Raw genomic sequence first — 13,834 nt, forward strand, 5'->3', positions numbered from 1 at the left:
CACACAAGCATTGGAGGCAATGTCGCCCGCTTTCTGCTTGTCAGTGCTAGTGCATATGAATATAACAAAAAATGTACAATATTTTAAATAAAGTTATATTATGAAGAAACATAACTTTATTAAAGCAACATATTAGCAAAGAAAAAAAGGATTTCCCTTAATCTCCAGAGTGCCCCTTTAAATAACAGAGGCCTAATTGGCTGCACAAGTAGTGTGACCAGAGCCTGAGGCTTCATACACAAAGCAGCAGAGCCATGTGTATCTAGTGTACAATCTATCAGACTGAACACGATTTATTATATACGTGCACTTCTATGGTAAACCAGTCACACACGACCACAGAGATATCCGTTTCACTCTAATGAATGAGGCGCCATTACACAGCACACGGGCGCGCACAAGATGGCGCCTCCTCTACTCGAGTGAATCTCGTCTTTTTACTGACAACAGCCAATAAGAACATCGGGGAAATAAACGGGACAAAAGACTTGATTGACGTTCTCTGCGACCAATAAAAATGGCCAATGTTGAAATTCCTCCCTTCTCCTTTTATCCAATAGGCTTCCCACAAGCTTGATTGACACTGCCTTACAACCAATGAACGAGCTCACTGTATGAGTGGCATTTCCTTAGACCAATCGTGAGGCGGTAAGGAGGCGGAGCGGTTCAGGTTTAGCCCCGGCGCCATGTTACGGATCTTTCAGTCCCGGCGGAGCTCTGAAGATGGCGGCAGCAGCAGCTGTGGGAGGAAGGTCAGCTTATTACGGGAACGAGGGTGGCCGTGCCCCTAAGAGGCAGAAGACGGACGGGACCGACGACAACGTGGCGGCCACGGCGGTAAGAGCGGAGACTTTCGGTGTAGTTCAGACCGCTTGCGGTTTTGTTGTTCTCTTCTCCCATTGTGCGGGCTCATGGCACAATGGAGGTGCTGTGTACACAGAGGCCGCACTCTTAGTCCACGTTACGTCCCATTCATCCTCTACATTGTCGGCTGCGGCCTCCATGACTTAAAGGAATCTCTTATTTTACGTACGTTATATCCCATGTCAGCTACTTACCGGCCCCCTGATTATTGCTGGCCCTTTATATAGGTGAGCTAAGGGCGGGGAGCTATGCGCAGGTCATGTGATCCTGGAGGCTGAAGGACCCTCAGGGCTGTCCACTGCGTTGCCTGTTTAAGCTGATCAGGCTATAGGTAGATCAGCTGGCAGGAATGTACTACCTATATATATGCTGTGTGTGTGTGTATATATATATATATATATATTACACCTGTATATAGTGTATTATAATATTTGCTTTGTTTTTGGGAATCTTATACTGAAGCCGGTAGGTCTGGTTTGCAGTACTGTAGACATGGGGGAAACCTTTGGCTCTCCGGGCATTATGGGAATTGTAGTTTTGCTGCAGCTTGAACTTCCCCGTCCCTGTAGTACAGAATACTACAAAACCTATGGCTCTGTGCCAGGTACACAATGGGGGTTGCCCCTTTATTCAGCTGACTGGTGGGGGAGCAGGGCCTACAGCAGTCTTATATTAAAGGGGTATTCTCATTAGCAAAGACCATACCCCCTACCTCCAGTATTGGGGATAACTAGCAGATTAATAGGAATCCCTGGAGCGGAGATGAATGAATGGAGCAGCATTGAACATCTGTGGCCTCCATTCATTCCCCGAGGGAATTTCTAAGCCTTGCTGAGCGCTGTTCATTTTAGTGGGAGGGATCTTGGGGGCCGTAAGAATAGTTTGTGCCCTATTAGATGTCCTTGTGTTACCGGCACAGTAGAGTTTCTTCATATATCATATACACGTGGCAGATAATAGGTCTTTGCTACTAAGTAAACTCTTCAAAGCAGCAGGCTGGTGAATCGGACATTCACCCCCAACTTCCCAGAATTTGTACAATTTATATAGTGGCTAAGTAGCCCAGTATGTGATATGACTATAGGAGAATGGCCCAGGCGTCTGCTTACGGAGTATTCGTGTATATTGTGGCAATGTTTTGCACGGATTACAATATTTATCATTTTTAATTCCCCCCCCCCCCCCCCATTTAACAGGAAGGATACGAAGACCCTCACAAGACCCCGGCCTCACCGGTGGTCCACGTGAGGGGGCTGATCGATGGAGTAGTGGAAGCTGATCTTGCAGAGGCGTTACAGGAGTTTGGTACTATCAGGTAAGACCTGGCCATGGATTTTTTTTTTTTTTTCTTTTGAGTTTGGAAATGGGGAAACAATGGCTATGGACATCTTTGGAAAGCCTTTTTTTATTCTTGCTTTCTGCTGAAGGAGCGAAACAGTCTTTATAGGTCTTTGTTAGAGATGCATGAACCTTGTGCATACTTGAGCTTGTCCTGAGCATGTGGCATTTAATAAATGAAGCTCTAAGGCTCCCTGGAAAACATGGATACAGCTATAGGCTATGTCTGTTTTCCCAGACTCCTTAGAGCTGCATCCAACTTAAGCCACCGGTAATCAATTGCCGCATACATGGGTCTGCTTATTTTTAGTCTTACTACAGCCTCTATAGTGTAGCTCTATTCTCTCTACATGTCTACACAGCCTATGTAATGCTTTCCTGCAGGCTTCCCTGTTTCTCCAGCCTGAGTGAGCTGTCCTTTGGGGTTTCTTTCCCCTCTGTCCACAGTATGAGCTGATGTGTAACTAATGAAGGCTTTTTAGTAAATTGCATCACTTTGCATTCAGGAAGTAAATAAAAAAAAAATCGATACAAAGATGTCCATAGCATTTAAGCTAAAAGTATGTAATGTATTTAGAATGACCTATCTCATCCTTTATTTATAGCCTGTTATACTGCACAGCTACAGCTCTGCAGGCTTTAGAATTTGAACTCTTATCGGACAAGTGACTGACATGACTAAAATGGTGATGTGTATCAAATCATTTATAGTCTAGTATTCAAAGCTTATTTGCTGCGTGTCTTGTCTCCACAGTTACGTTGTTGTAATGCCGAAGAAGAGACAAGCCCTGGTGGAGTTTGAGGACATCCTGGGAGCCTGTAACGCTGTTAACTATGCGGCAGACAACCAGATCTATGTTGCTGGTCACCCGGCTTTTGTTAACTACTCCACCAGTCAGAAGATCTCGCGTCCTGTTGACACCGGAGATGACTCAAGGGGCGTCAACAATGTCTTGCTCTTCACCATCCTCAACCCCATCTATTCAATCACAACGGTAAGAACAGCTGCCTGCTGAGGAGGAGCCAGTTGCCTGACGTGTGTTGTGCCATTCACGTGCAGCTGCAGAAATTATTGTAGGGACTGCTTTTTTTTTTTTTTTTTTTTTTTTTTTTTTTTTTTTTGCTGAATGTGAATTCCCCCTTAATGTAACTATTTAATCCCTTTGACGTAGTAATTAATGGGAAACTCCCAAGATACAGAGCTTGGAGAGTAATATGAATTTGTCACCAAATCTGAACATGGGCAATTTCCTTACTGTGTTCAACGAAAGGTATAAAATCTGCCAATTTTAAGTTTTCGTACCACGTTTAGGTTTGGTTTGTGGTGCACTAGAATGTACTTCTCATTTACAGTTTATTGTTAAACAATATTATAGAAAAGCACAAAAAAAACTATTGGGATACTGCTATGATCTTTTTATATGGCTTAACAGGGCTGACAATTCTTTTGATCAGTTTTTGATTTGTAATTTTATCCACATTCCAACTTTCCTGAGTGTAAAGCCCATAAACACACATGTCTAAGTAGGTATGTATTACTTGTCCCAACGTATCTTTTTGGATTTCTTTTAGGATGTGTTGTATACCATCTGTAACCCATGCGGACCTGTCCAGCGGATTGTCATCTTCAGGAAGAATGGAGTCCAAGCTATGGTGGAATATCCTTTTTTTTTTAGAATTTAAGTTCTGTGTGTTTTTTAATTTTATATATAAAATTGTAGTTTCTAAAAGTACTTGTCATGTTTAATGACATTGAAGGTTTGATTGCTAAACTAGAGGATGTATTCTGGTTAGGTGATCCTCTGATATAAGCGAGGCATTGTACAGACTTTGTGGAAGACTTCATACCACCTTTCCAAGGATCACATGAACGCAGGCGAAGGGGCACAGCTGTTAGTGAGCAAGTCCTGTCACCTGAGCCCTCACAGATCAAAACTTGGCATGCAATGGATTTCTAAAGCTGGAAATTGTCTTGCTGTGCATGCAACTTTTGCATGGAGCTTTATATACGGTATTGAATACTTTATATCCAGTTGGACTGGATAGGGATTTGCCTTAAATGAATCCTGTGTCCCTGCTGATCAGCTGACTGAATGGCATACCACTATACCTGTGCTTGGAATTCACTTTGCTGTCTCTTCAAAGGAAGGAGTGTAGTTGGAGCACTTGTGGCTACGTATTTGGTCGGGGGAGAGTTGGGCTCCAATTGACCTGATATTAAAGGCCTTGTGTAAGAATAGGGCATCATATGACAGTCATTGAAAACCCTTCTGTTAATACCCTTTGTGAGGTACACTTGTGGTATACATGTAGTGGTCAGTATTAAAGGGGTTGTCCGGCGATAAAAAATTCACAGAATAACACACATTACAAAGTTATACAACTTTGTAATGTATGTTATGTCTGTGAATGGCCCCCTTCCCCGTGTCCCACCACCCCCACCCGTGTACCCGGAAGTGTGGTGCGCTATACATTACCTGTCACGTGCCGACCACTGTCTCCGATCCTCAGCAGTGACTTCTTCTTCGGGAGGCCGGCTGATCTTCTCGAGTGCCGCCCGCCCTCTGCGGCCACGTCATCAGCTGCTCAGCCGCGATTGGCTGAGCACAGTTATGCTCAGCCAATCGCGGCTGAGCTTCGGATGACGCTGCAGAGGGCGGCCGGCACTCGGGAAGATCCGCCAAAGTTGTATAACTTTGTAATGTGTGTTATTCTGTGAATAATTTTTTATCGCCGGACAACCCCTTTAATCTGTCTGGTCTCAGACGGATAGGTGGAACTTGCTAATATCAGGAATTAATGAAATGTATAAAATGCCATTATGTTGCCGTATTCTTCCTTAACCCTTCGCACATTTGACTCTGTGCAAAGTGCTCAACGTGCTAAGGCCTCGCTGAATGGAGCCGACATATACTCTGGATGTTGCACTTTAAAGATTGAATATGCAAAGGTAAGTACTAAATATTACAATGGATATAGAACGATCCTACTCTAGGGTCCACATTGTGATTCGTTGTCTTTCACTGTCTTCCCATAGCCCACTAGACTGAATGTCTTCAAAAACGACCAGGACACTTGGGACTATACTAACCCGACACTAAGCGGACAAGGTAACAATTTCCCATTACATGTTTAATGTATACATTCTATATTCATTTAGTTTGATCAAATGCACCAGACTGGCACGTCACACTCTAATGCCATTGCTTTGGCTCTTGGCTACCAAGAAACATGGTCACTTTTTCCTAACCTGCAGCTGCTGTTTGCTCAGTGTGAGGTCTGGATAGAAGTACAAGTCAGTCAGTGTCTCTTAAATTCAGTAACTCCAAATTTTACATGAACCCTGCGTGCCTCGAAAAAAAAAAAAGTCCTGCGAGCCATTTGGCTCCTGACCGTTTCTCCCTAGAGCAAGCAATGGCATTACATGTCCAAACCTAACACATTTCTTTTCCAAGGTACATACTAGAATCCATGTGCAGGGGCCAGCTCAGTGCTGCCTGAGATGAAGGCGTTGATCTGTAACTGACCCTTGAGGGGACAGTATTGGTTTTCAGGGGTGTCCCACTAATGGGAAGTTTCCCAGCTCCCTCTTGGGGTCCAGGACTGACAGGCCCTCGTCTGCACATTGTTTGTTATAAACACACAGTGTAGTGAGAAAGCATGGAGACACTCATCGCAGAAATACCAGGCCTTCTGCACGGCTCACACACGGAGAACATCACATGGTGAACCAAGAGAAAGACGCTGAAACTGGGGCTTCAACAGGCATGTAACAAGTACAGTGATGCTTTTCAACACGCTGCAGGCATGACAAGTACAGAGACCGTTCTGCACATTACAGCAAACATTTTACAAGTTCAGTGAAACTGATCGCTACATGCAATAGCAGTGTACTCACAGTGAGCACAGTCATGTAACGGGCACAGAAGTGGGTCTGCACATGCCACGGCAGGCAAAGACGGGACATGCTACAACATTAGACCCATGCGAACCTCCATTCCCACAACAAACAGTTCCTCCTCACCAACCAAGTCCAGAAGAGCCGAACACAACCTTTTACACCTCTTCAAGATAACAGGACGTGTGACAGACACCAGCTAGCAGCATCACAAGAGAAACATGCACATGGAGCACATAGAACACGGAGAAACATTATAGCAACTTGTCAACCTTTTTACAGAATTGTTACGTTGTGTTTGACCTTCGATGTAACTCATGACTGAAACCATGTGATGCAGGGTCGCAACGTGTGTATGGCGGGGCGGCACCTTTCAGAGCTCTGCTTACGCACACATGAGGTACCCAATGGTAAGAGAAATACAGATATGTTGTTGTCACTGGGACACGTCTGTAAGTAAGTCTTTTCTCAATCTTCCCAAATGAAATGTCTTGTGCTCAGTCAGATTTTTGCTAAGGGCTGGTGGCTGATTTTTGGGATGGACGGGAGGATCTGTGTATCAAGGTCACTTTGTTGCGGAACGCAATAGTAGTCCTTGGTCTGGGTTTGGGAGGTGTTACGGGAGGTGTTTATCTTCTATGCCATTGTAGCACTGATACATGTTTAGTGGGTGTGTAGTAGGCTGTATAATATAATAGGTTTGTTTTTATTTGCTTCAAAGCCTTGATACACAGTTCTTTTTAATCGGGGCAGGCAGCAGTACATTGACCCCAATTTTGATTAGCTGGTGGGGGTTCATGATGCCAGAAACAGTGAAGCTGACTGAACTTTGTTTCCGTTAACAGGAGATGCCGCAGGAAACCCCAACAAACGTCAGCGAAACCCACCATTGTTGGGAGACCACCCTGCAGAATATGGTAAGACTTTTTTATTTTTTGCAAACATTCCACCAAAATTACTATCAACGATTTTCATTTAGACTAATGTAAATTGCTCACGGCTTAGGGTTAGATCTACACTGTATACTTAGGCCTAAATTTTTCAAAGAGTGTAAACTGCCTGTAGCAATAAGTCACAGCTCCGTTTTGACCTCTGGTAAAATAAAAGCTGAACTGTGACTGGTTGCTGTGGGCAGTTTACATCTGTTTCAGTTTTAAACACTGATAAATCTGAGCCTTAGGGTGCCTTCACACATACCTTATCGCTGCGTTTTTTACATGTGCGTTTTTTACACTCGCATGTAAAAATCTCACCAAAAACGCAGCGATACGGTACGTGTGAAGCTACCCTTAAAAGGAAATTCTCACCTGGCTGAGTTCAGCACCTCTGCATCTAACTCTCCTTTACTAGGGAGAGGGTAAGGGCAGGATGCAGCCATGCCTAGCTGTATTGGCTCAGTCTTGCTGAGCTCATACACTCCTCCAGGGACAATCCACATTCCCTGCAGACATGTGATACTTGCCCATCCTGTGTTCCCAACCACCCAAGGCTGTCAGCAGCCTAACCATTGCTCCTAAAGCAGAGCGGTGGCCGGTAACCTAGATGATGAGCTGTACACATAGGTTGAGGATAGGGGCAAAATACAAAAGTGAGTGAAATCTAGTGAATTTGCAGAATTGCTTACTTCTGTATTATCACATTATAATTTTAGATAAAAATACAATTTAGGCTATGTTCACAAAGTATTTTGCTCTGTATTTTGCAACCAAAACCAGGAGTGGATTGAAAACACAAAGGCTATATTCACAAATTGGTGGAATTGAGTGCATGGAGGATTTAATGCCAAATAATTGCCATTATTTCTATAAAAAAAAAAAAAAAAAAAAAGACATTTGCCATTCAAAATTGTGGCTATCCAATGAATTTTAACAGTGTGCACATAGCCTTTCTGTGTATTAATCCACTCCTGGTTTTGGTTGCAAAATGCTGACTCAAAAATACTGTGTGTGAACATAGCCTTAATGTGTTCATGCATAAACACATCCGTAGGCCTCCTTTAACCGATTAGGACGGTGTCCCTTTATGCTTCATACATCTCAACATGGGAGCCTGTGCACAATGAATGCCACTGTATTGCCACAACAAATGCTATAAGTGGAAATCCCACATGTTTTGAATCTATTCCACATGCATGATGGAGGCAACCATTCTCTAGTCTGTTCCCAATGTCTGACATATCATCCCATCTTGTACCGCAGGTGGAGGCCCACATGGTGGATACCACGGTCACTATCATGATGAGGGTTATGGCCCTCCACCCCCACACTATGAAGGCCGAAGGATGGGACCTCCTCCTGTAGGAGCCCCTCGTAGAGGACCAAATCGCTATGGTCCTCAGTATGGTCACCCACCACCACCACCCCCAGAATACGGTCCCCACGCAGACAGTCCGGTACTCATGGTGTATGGTCTTGACCCAAACAAGATGAACTGTGATCGCGTGTTCAACATTTTCTGCTTATATGGCAATGTGGAGAAGGTAAGATGTTTTATCACTAGGCAGCTCTTGATTTTAGGGGTCACAGTATTGGCCAATAATAACCTTCAACTCTGTCTATTAGGTGAAATTCATGAAGAGCAAACCTGGGGCAGCTATGGTAGAGATGGCTGATGGATACGCTGTGGACAGAGCCCTCACTCACCTGAATAATAACTTCATGTTTGGGCAGAAGCTCAGTGTTTGGTGAGTTTATATATCTTGTTTGTTGACCAAGTTTAGTTTATTCTTGATGGTCTTCTAACATCGTCTTTCTACATTTCTAGTGTTTCAAAGCAGCAGTCTATTGTGCCTGGTCAGTCATACGGCCTGGAGGATGGCTCATGCAGCTTCAAGGTGTTCAGTGGCTCCCGAAACAATCGCTTCACTTCACCTGAGCAAGCCGCAAAGAACCGCATCCAGCAGCCAAGCAATGTGCTTCATTTCTTCAATGCTCCACCAGAAGTAACGGAGCAGAACTTCCTAGAGGTGAGGAACACAACATCACTGCTGCTTCTTTAGAATAGAGAAGTCATGGATTAAAAACAATCACTTTTTTTTTTTTTTTTGTGTAGATCTGTGAAGAGCTGGGTGTGAAGAAACCATCGTCGGTCAAAGTGTTTTCTGGCAAAAGTAAGTTTTTAGCCATCTTGTCTATTTCGGCCCATGAGTTACCTGTGTAATGGGAAATGCTAGCTCTGTCTTGTCAATAGTAATGGTATGTGCACACTAAGGAAAACAAGTGGAGGACTTGCGGCAGATTCCGACGCTCGTTCCTGTGCGCTCCCGCTTCAGTCTCCGCCTGTGCCATAGACTCCATTCTATGGTCAGGCAGATTCCGCCACCTGCCTGAATGAATCTGTTCGTTCGTTCAGGTGGACGGCAGAATCTGCCTGACCATAGAATGGAGTATGAAGCAGGGACGATCTGCGAAATCCGCCGGAAGTCATCTGCATGTCTTCCTCAGTGAACTGTTAGGAGGTATGTGGGCAGCAGCTGCTTACTTTCCCTGTAAGTGCTCACTTTCCAGTGTAATGCGCTGGTCCATGATGTCCTTAATGGCAAAAGCTGCTTGTTGGTAGTTCAACTACAGATTGTCCTGACCCTTCCTATGTCATGTGCCTTAATGGGGATACGCCTTTAAAGGGGTTGTCTGGGCAGCAGAAAATGTATTTTTCTCCACTCCTGCCCTTGGCACCTCCTTGAAGGTATACCTTCTGAAATGAGAGGTGGGGGGGGGGGAGTGGGGTGGGTGCTAAGTTGTAGATATTGTATAAGTTAAAAACAATAAGCTTAATAGTCGAATAGTTGCATGATGTCAGCGATGTTACAATGCCCCCTCTCGTCTTGGAAGGTGTACGAAGTGCCAAGGACGGAAGTGGAGAGTCTGTATCGTCTACAGGAAAGCCTCGGAAAGGTAGTTTTGTATATCAATGAATACGAATGGCAAAAAAGACATGATCTGGTGATATAACTTGGTGGTGGTAGGTGTGTTCTCTGAGCTTATGATGCTGAAGTTCAAGGACTCAATACTTTTTTTTTTTTTTTTGTAGGTGAAAGGAGCTCCTCCGGCCTGCTGGAGTGGGAGTCTAAGAGCGATGCCCTGGAAACTCTCAGTCTGCTGAATCATTACCAGATGAAGAATCCGAGTGAGTGCTCTATCTATGGCTTAGCATATGAAAAATACTGGCGTCTTTTGTATTGAAAGCAATGTGCCAACTCCAGGGCAGTAGGGTCACTTTAATTCAGTGGTTACTGACCATATAGCTATGTACAAAGACCTGATTTGGTAATGAAAGGATAAGTGTTTTGTTCCATGGTTTGGTTAAATTTAATGAAGCGCTTTGACTCTCAGGCCAGAAGGCACAATGTTGCCAATGTTAAGTTCTTTGTTTTAACAAAGTGAGCGATTCATTAGGCTGTGAGTAGGTTTATGATTTCACATCCATAATGGCTGCATTTCTGTTTCTTTCAGATGGTCCATACCCTTACACCTTGAAGCTGTGCTTCTCCACCGCCCAGCATGCATCATAACATCCAGGAACTGACATTGCTCCCTCCCTGCCGCTGATGTTTAGCACCAGTTGGGCTCCTTGAGCTAGTTTTTATTTTTCCATTTGTTTATATAATTTTTTTAATGTATGGTTGTGTGCCTGTCTTTAGCACATGGTAATAAACTGTTTGGGGGATACTTGTCTTGTGTCAATGAATGAGCGTTTGCTAGTCTTTCCCATGTTTAATAAAGCCTCAAGCTTTGATTGGTACCTATATTCTTGTATGAGTTCTGTATAAACTTGAAAAGATCATGGAGGTTTACTGAAGAGGGACTCTTAGGTTAGAAAAGCGATCTTCTGCATTGAATCTAGATAAGTTTACACTTTATTGTTAAAATGCAAACTATAAACAGCTGATTCTGATAGGTCTATTTTATGTACACCAGCTAATGGTACTAAACTGATAGTATGGAAACAATTAGCTAAAAGAGGCTCCATTATAGGGATAGGAAGATGATTCTAAGCGGATACCACTTTTCTGTATAACTTAAGATTAGAGATGAGCCAACCTGGAGCATGCTCGAGTCGATCTGAACCCGAACTTTCGGCATTTGATTAGCGGTGGCTGCTGAAGTTGGATAAAGCCCTAAGGCTATGTGGAAAACATGGATATAGTCATTGGCTGTATCAATGTTTTCCAGACAATCTTATTATCCAAGTTCAGCAGCCACCGGATGGACATGGATGGACCCGAACCCGGTTCGCTCATCTCTACTTAAGCTGTTATAAGTAATCAGACTGACCTGGTCTGTGAAGTTTTAGGCTGCATTCACACACTCCCTGTTAGTATCGAGAAACAAAGACTTGGAATCTCTGTACTGGATTGTTTCCCCACCCGGTATGATGTATCAATATCATGCCAGGAAACTTTGAATCTACGCGTCTGTTGTTGCAGTGCAGAGAAACATTCCAGAAACATGCTTCATGGAGCGAACATAACCCCTTTAACACTGCATATGTAGTAGGCTGGTTTGAGACCAGCCTATGGGTAATCTGAAGTGTTCTGGCAACAGGATCATTGTACACAGGAGCCAGCATCAAATAAGACCCTTACTAAGGAACTTTAGCTAGAGATGAGCTCAATTACTGTGCATTTGGATCTGACTAGAGATTAGTGAATTTACAGTAATGAAGCAAATTGCATTATCCTGCTTCTATTTACCTCAGTGCTGTTCCTCCCCGTGTGCTGCGAAAAACTGGACCCAGTCATGCAAAACTTCTCCCAATTTTCCAGGACTAGATCCAGCTTTTTCCAGCATGTGGGAAGGAGTGACAGCAAGCTAAAAGGCAGTCCGCTGATTGGATTGCAGCGATAGCGAAGCGCTTCACTTCTCATCTCTACATCTGACTAAATACTTGGTCAGAAAGTGTCTATATATCCTTAACCCCCCCCCCCCCCCCCCCCCAATCTTCGAAATCCTGGAATCGTGTCATTGAGCAATAACATGACTTAATAGAAAAAAAACAAAACTATACTAATGTACACTAAAATGAAAACACAGAAAAGCTGCCAAACAGCAGTAAAAAGGCAGACAAAAGAATTTGATGGAAACCTTAGGAGCATCGGTTGCCATGTTTTACAACATAACTGATGAGGGGGATGGTCCTATTACACTGATTATTGACCTTACCTGGCCGAATTTGCAATAGAAAAGAGCAAAGTGCTGCCTCAGCTTATCAGCCAGCTGCTCTTGGAAGTCTGTGCGTCCGAGCTGAGGAAGCACTTAGCTTTCCTTTATACTGTAAATTCTCTCATCTCTACTCAACAATTGGCCTACATGCACGATGTCAACTGATTGTAGTTGAAGATGAGCGAACCTCGAGCATGCTCAAATCGATCCTAAACCCGAACGTTCCGTATTTGATTAGTGGCGGCTGCTGAACTTGGATAAAGCTCTAAGGTTGTCTAGAAAATATGGATACAGCCAATGACTATATCCATGATTTCCACATAGCCTTAGGGCTTTATCCAACTTCAGCAGCCACCGCTAATCAAATGCCGAAAGTTCGGGTTCGGATTGACTTGAGCATGCTCCAGGTTCGCTCATCTCTAGTTGTAGTCTTTCAACCTGCTGAAAGATCCCGATGATGCCAGCGTCTGCTTTTCGTCGCTCCACGCAACAGGAGCAGCAGCATACAGACAAGGGGCAGCACAATCAATATTTAAGGCCCATATAAAAAACATAGCAAAGCTTGAAGGATGTTTAAAAAAAAAAAAAAAAGGTATCTTTGTGTAGTATATTTCATACACGACTATTTTTCATAAACGATTATAGCAGTACAATCTTGTCCATATACGACTCTGCAGGGCCCTTGCAGGTCGCAGTGGTTTGTAGTCACTGTGCTTATGGTAAATAGAGAACTGTTCCTCTGTTAGTTGATTTGAGATATATCACTTATTCTCGTATATGCAGAGGTAATACAGTTAATATAGAATAAAAGCGGTGAAAGTCCACCTCTCACCAGTCCCAAGTCTCTGTGGTTGCAGGATCTGCGGCCGCAGTTAGTGAGGAGCATGTAGATGGATATGGAACTTCTCCTGCTCAGAGATCCTTCATTCAGGAGGTTCTCCCCAGAGTATTACACACAGATCTTGTCTCTCACATTTGTGGAGCTTCAGGAGGTATGTTTCATGTCTGATTGCCTCTCCCAATGTGGCTGGGTGCTCAGATCTGAAGTATATATATACACATATATATATAAACATATTATATGTGTATATATATATATATATATATGTGTGCATGTATATGTATAAAAATAATAGGATTAGAAAGACTATCGACATATATTAAGTCTACTGTATTTACTTATGTATCTATGCAATATTATTAACGGATCAGCATAACACTGGTGTCGCTGAATGTACAGTAACTAGCTTTACCCCAATATCGTTGAATGTAACTAGCTTTACCCCAAAACAGTTTTCCCATAAGAATATTCTTCTCTTCCCCCGATTTGTATTGAGTTATTTTATATCACTATTCTATATAGATGAAAATTAGATGCAAATTAGACAGTTAGAGTAGTTTATACGTGAGTAGGAAATGTAGCAACCGTCCATAAAATATTTATTTCTTATCTTATTTGTCAATTTTTTTATTTTTATTTTTTTATTTTATTTATTTTGTGTGTATGTATGTATGGGGCGGGGGGGGGGGGGGGGGCACACACCTACACTACACCACAAAACTACAATTCCCA

The 13,834-nt window shown here is 43.2% G+C and overlaps 1 protein-coding gene across 2 annotated transcripts; it reads left to right on the plus strand.

Annotated features, from left to right (window-relative positions):
- The first annotated feature begins 684 nt into the window (after nt 1-684).
- HNRNPL (heterogeneous nuclear ribonucleoprotein L) lies at nt 685-10,844 on the plus strand. Of its 2 annotated transcripts, XM_069943277.1 has the most exons (14): nt 713-837; nt 2,061-2,179; nt 2,957-3,197; nt 3,775-3,860; nt 5,056-5,152; nt 5,240-5,312; nt 6,946-7,017; nt 8,299-8,579; nt 8,662-8,783; nt 8,864-9,065; nt 9,152-9,209; nt 9,931-9,993; nt 10,130-10,225; nt 10,552-10,844. In XM_069943277.1, exons 1-14 carry the CDS (start codon nt 724-726, stop codon nt 10,608-10,610), a joined length of 1,683 nt encoding a protein of 560 aa, XP_069799378.1. In that variant the 5' UTR covers nt 713-723; the 3' UTR covers nt 10,611-10,844. The 2 variants fall into 2 exon arrangements, with proteins under 2 accessions (XP_069799377.1, XP_069799378.1); XM_069943276.1 differs by lacking the exon at nt 9,931-9,993 and having other exon boundaries at nt 685-837.
- Nucleotides 10,845-13,834: the final 2,990 nt, after the last annotated feature.

The sequence above is a fragment of the Dendropsophus ebraccatus genome, chromosome 10 (genome assembly GCF_027789765.1).
Source record: "Dendropsophus ebraccatus isolate aDenEbr1 chromosome 10, aDenEbr1.pat, whole genome shotgun sequence".
NCBI lineage: Eukaryota > Metazoa > Chordata > Amphibia > Anura > Hylidae > Dendropsophus > Dendropsophus ebraccatus.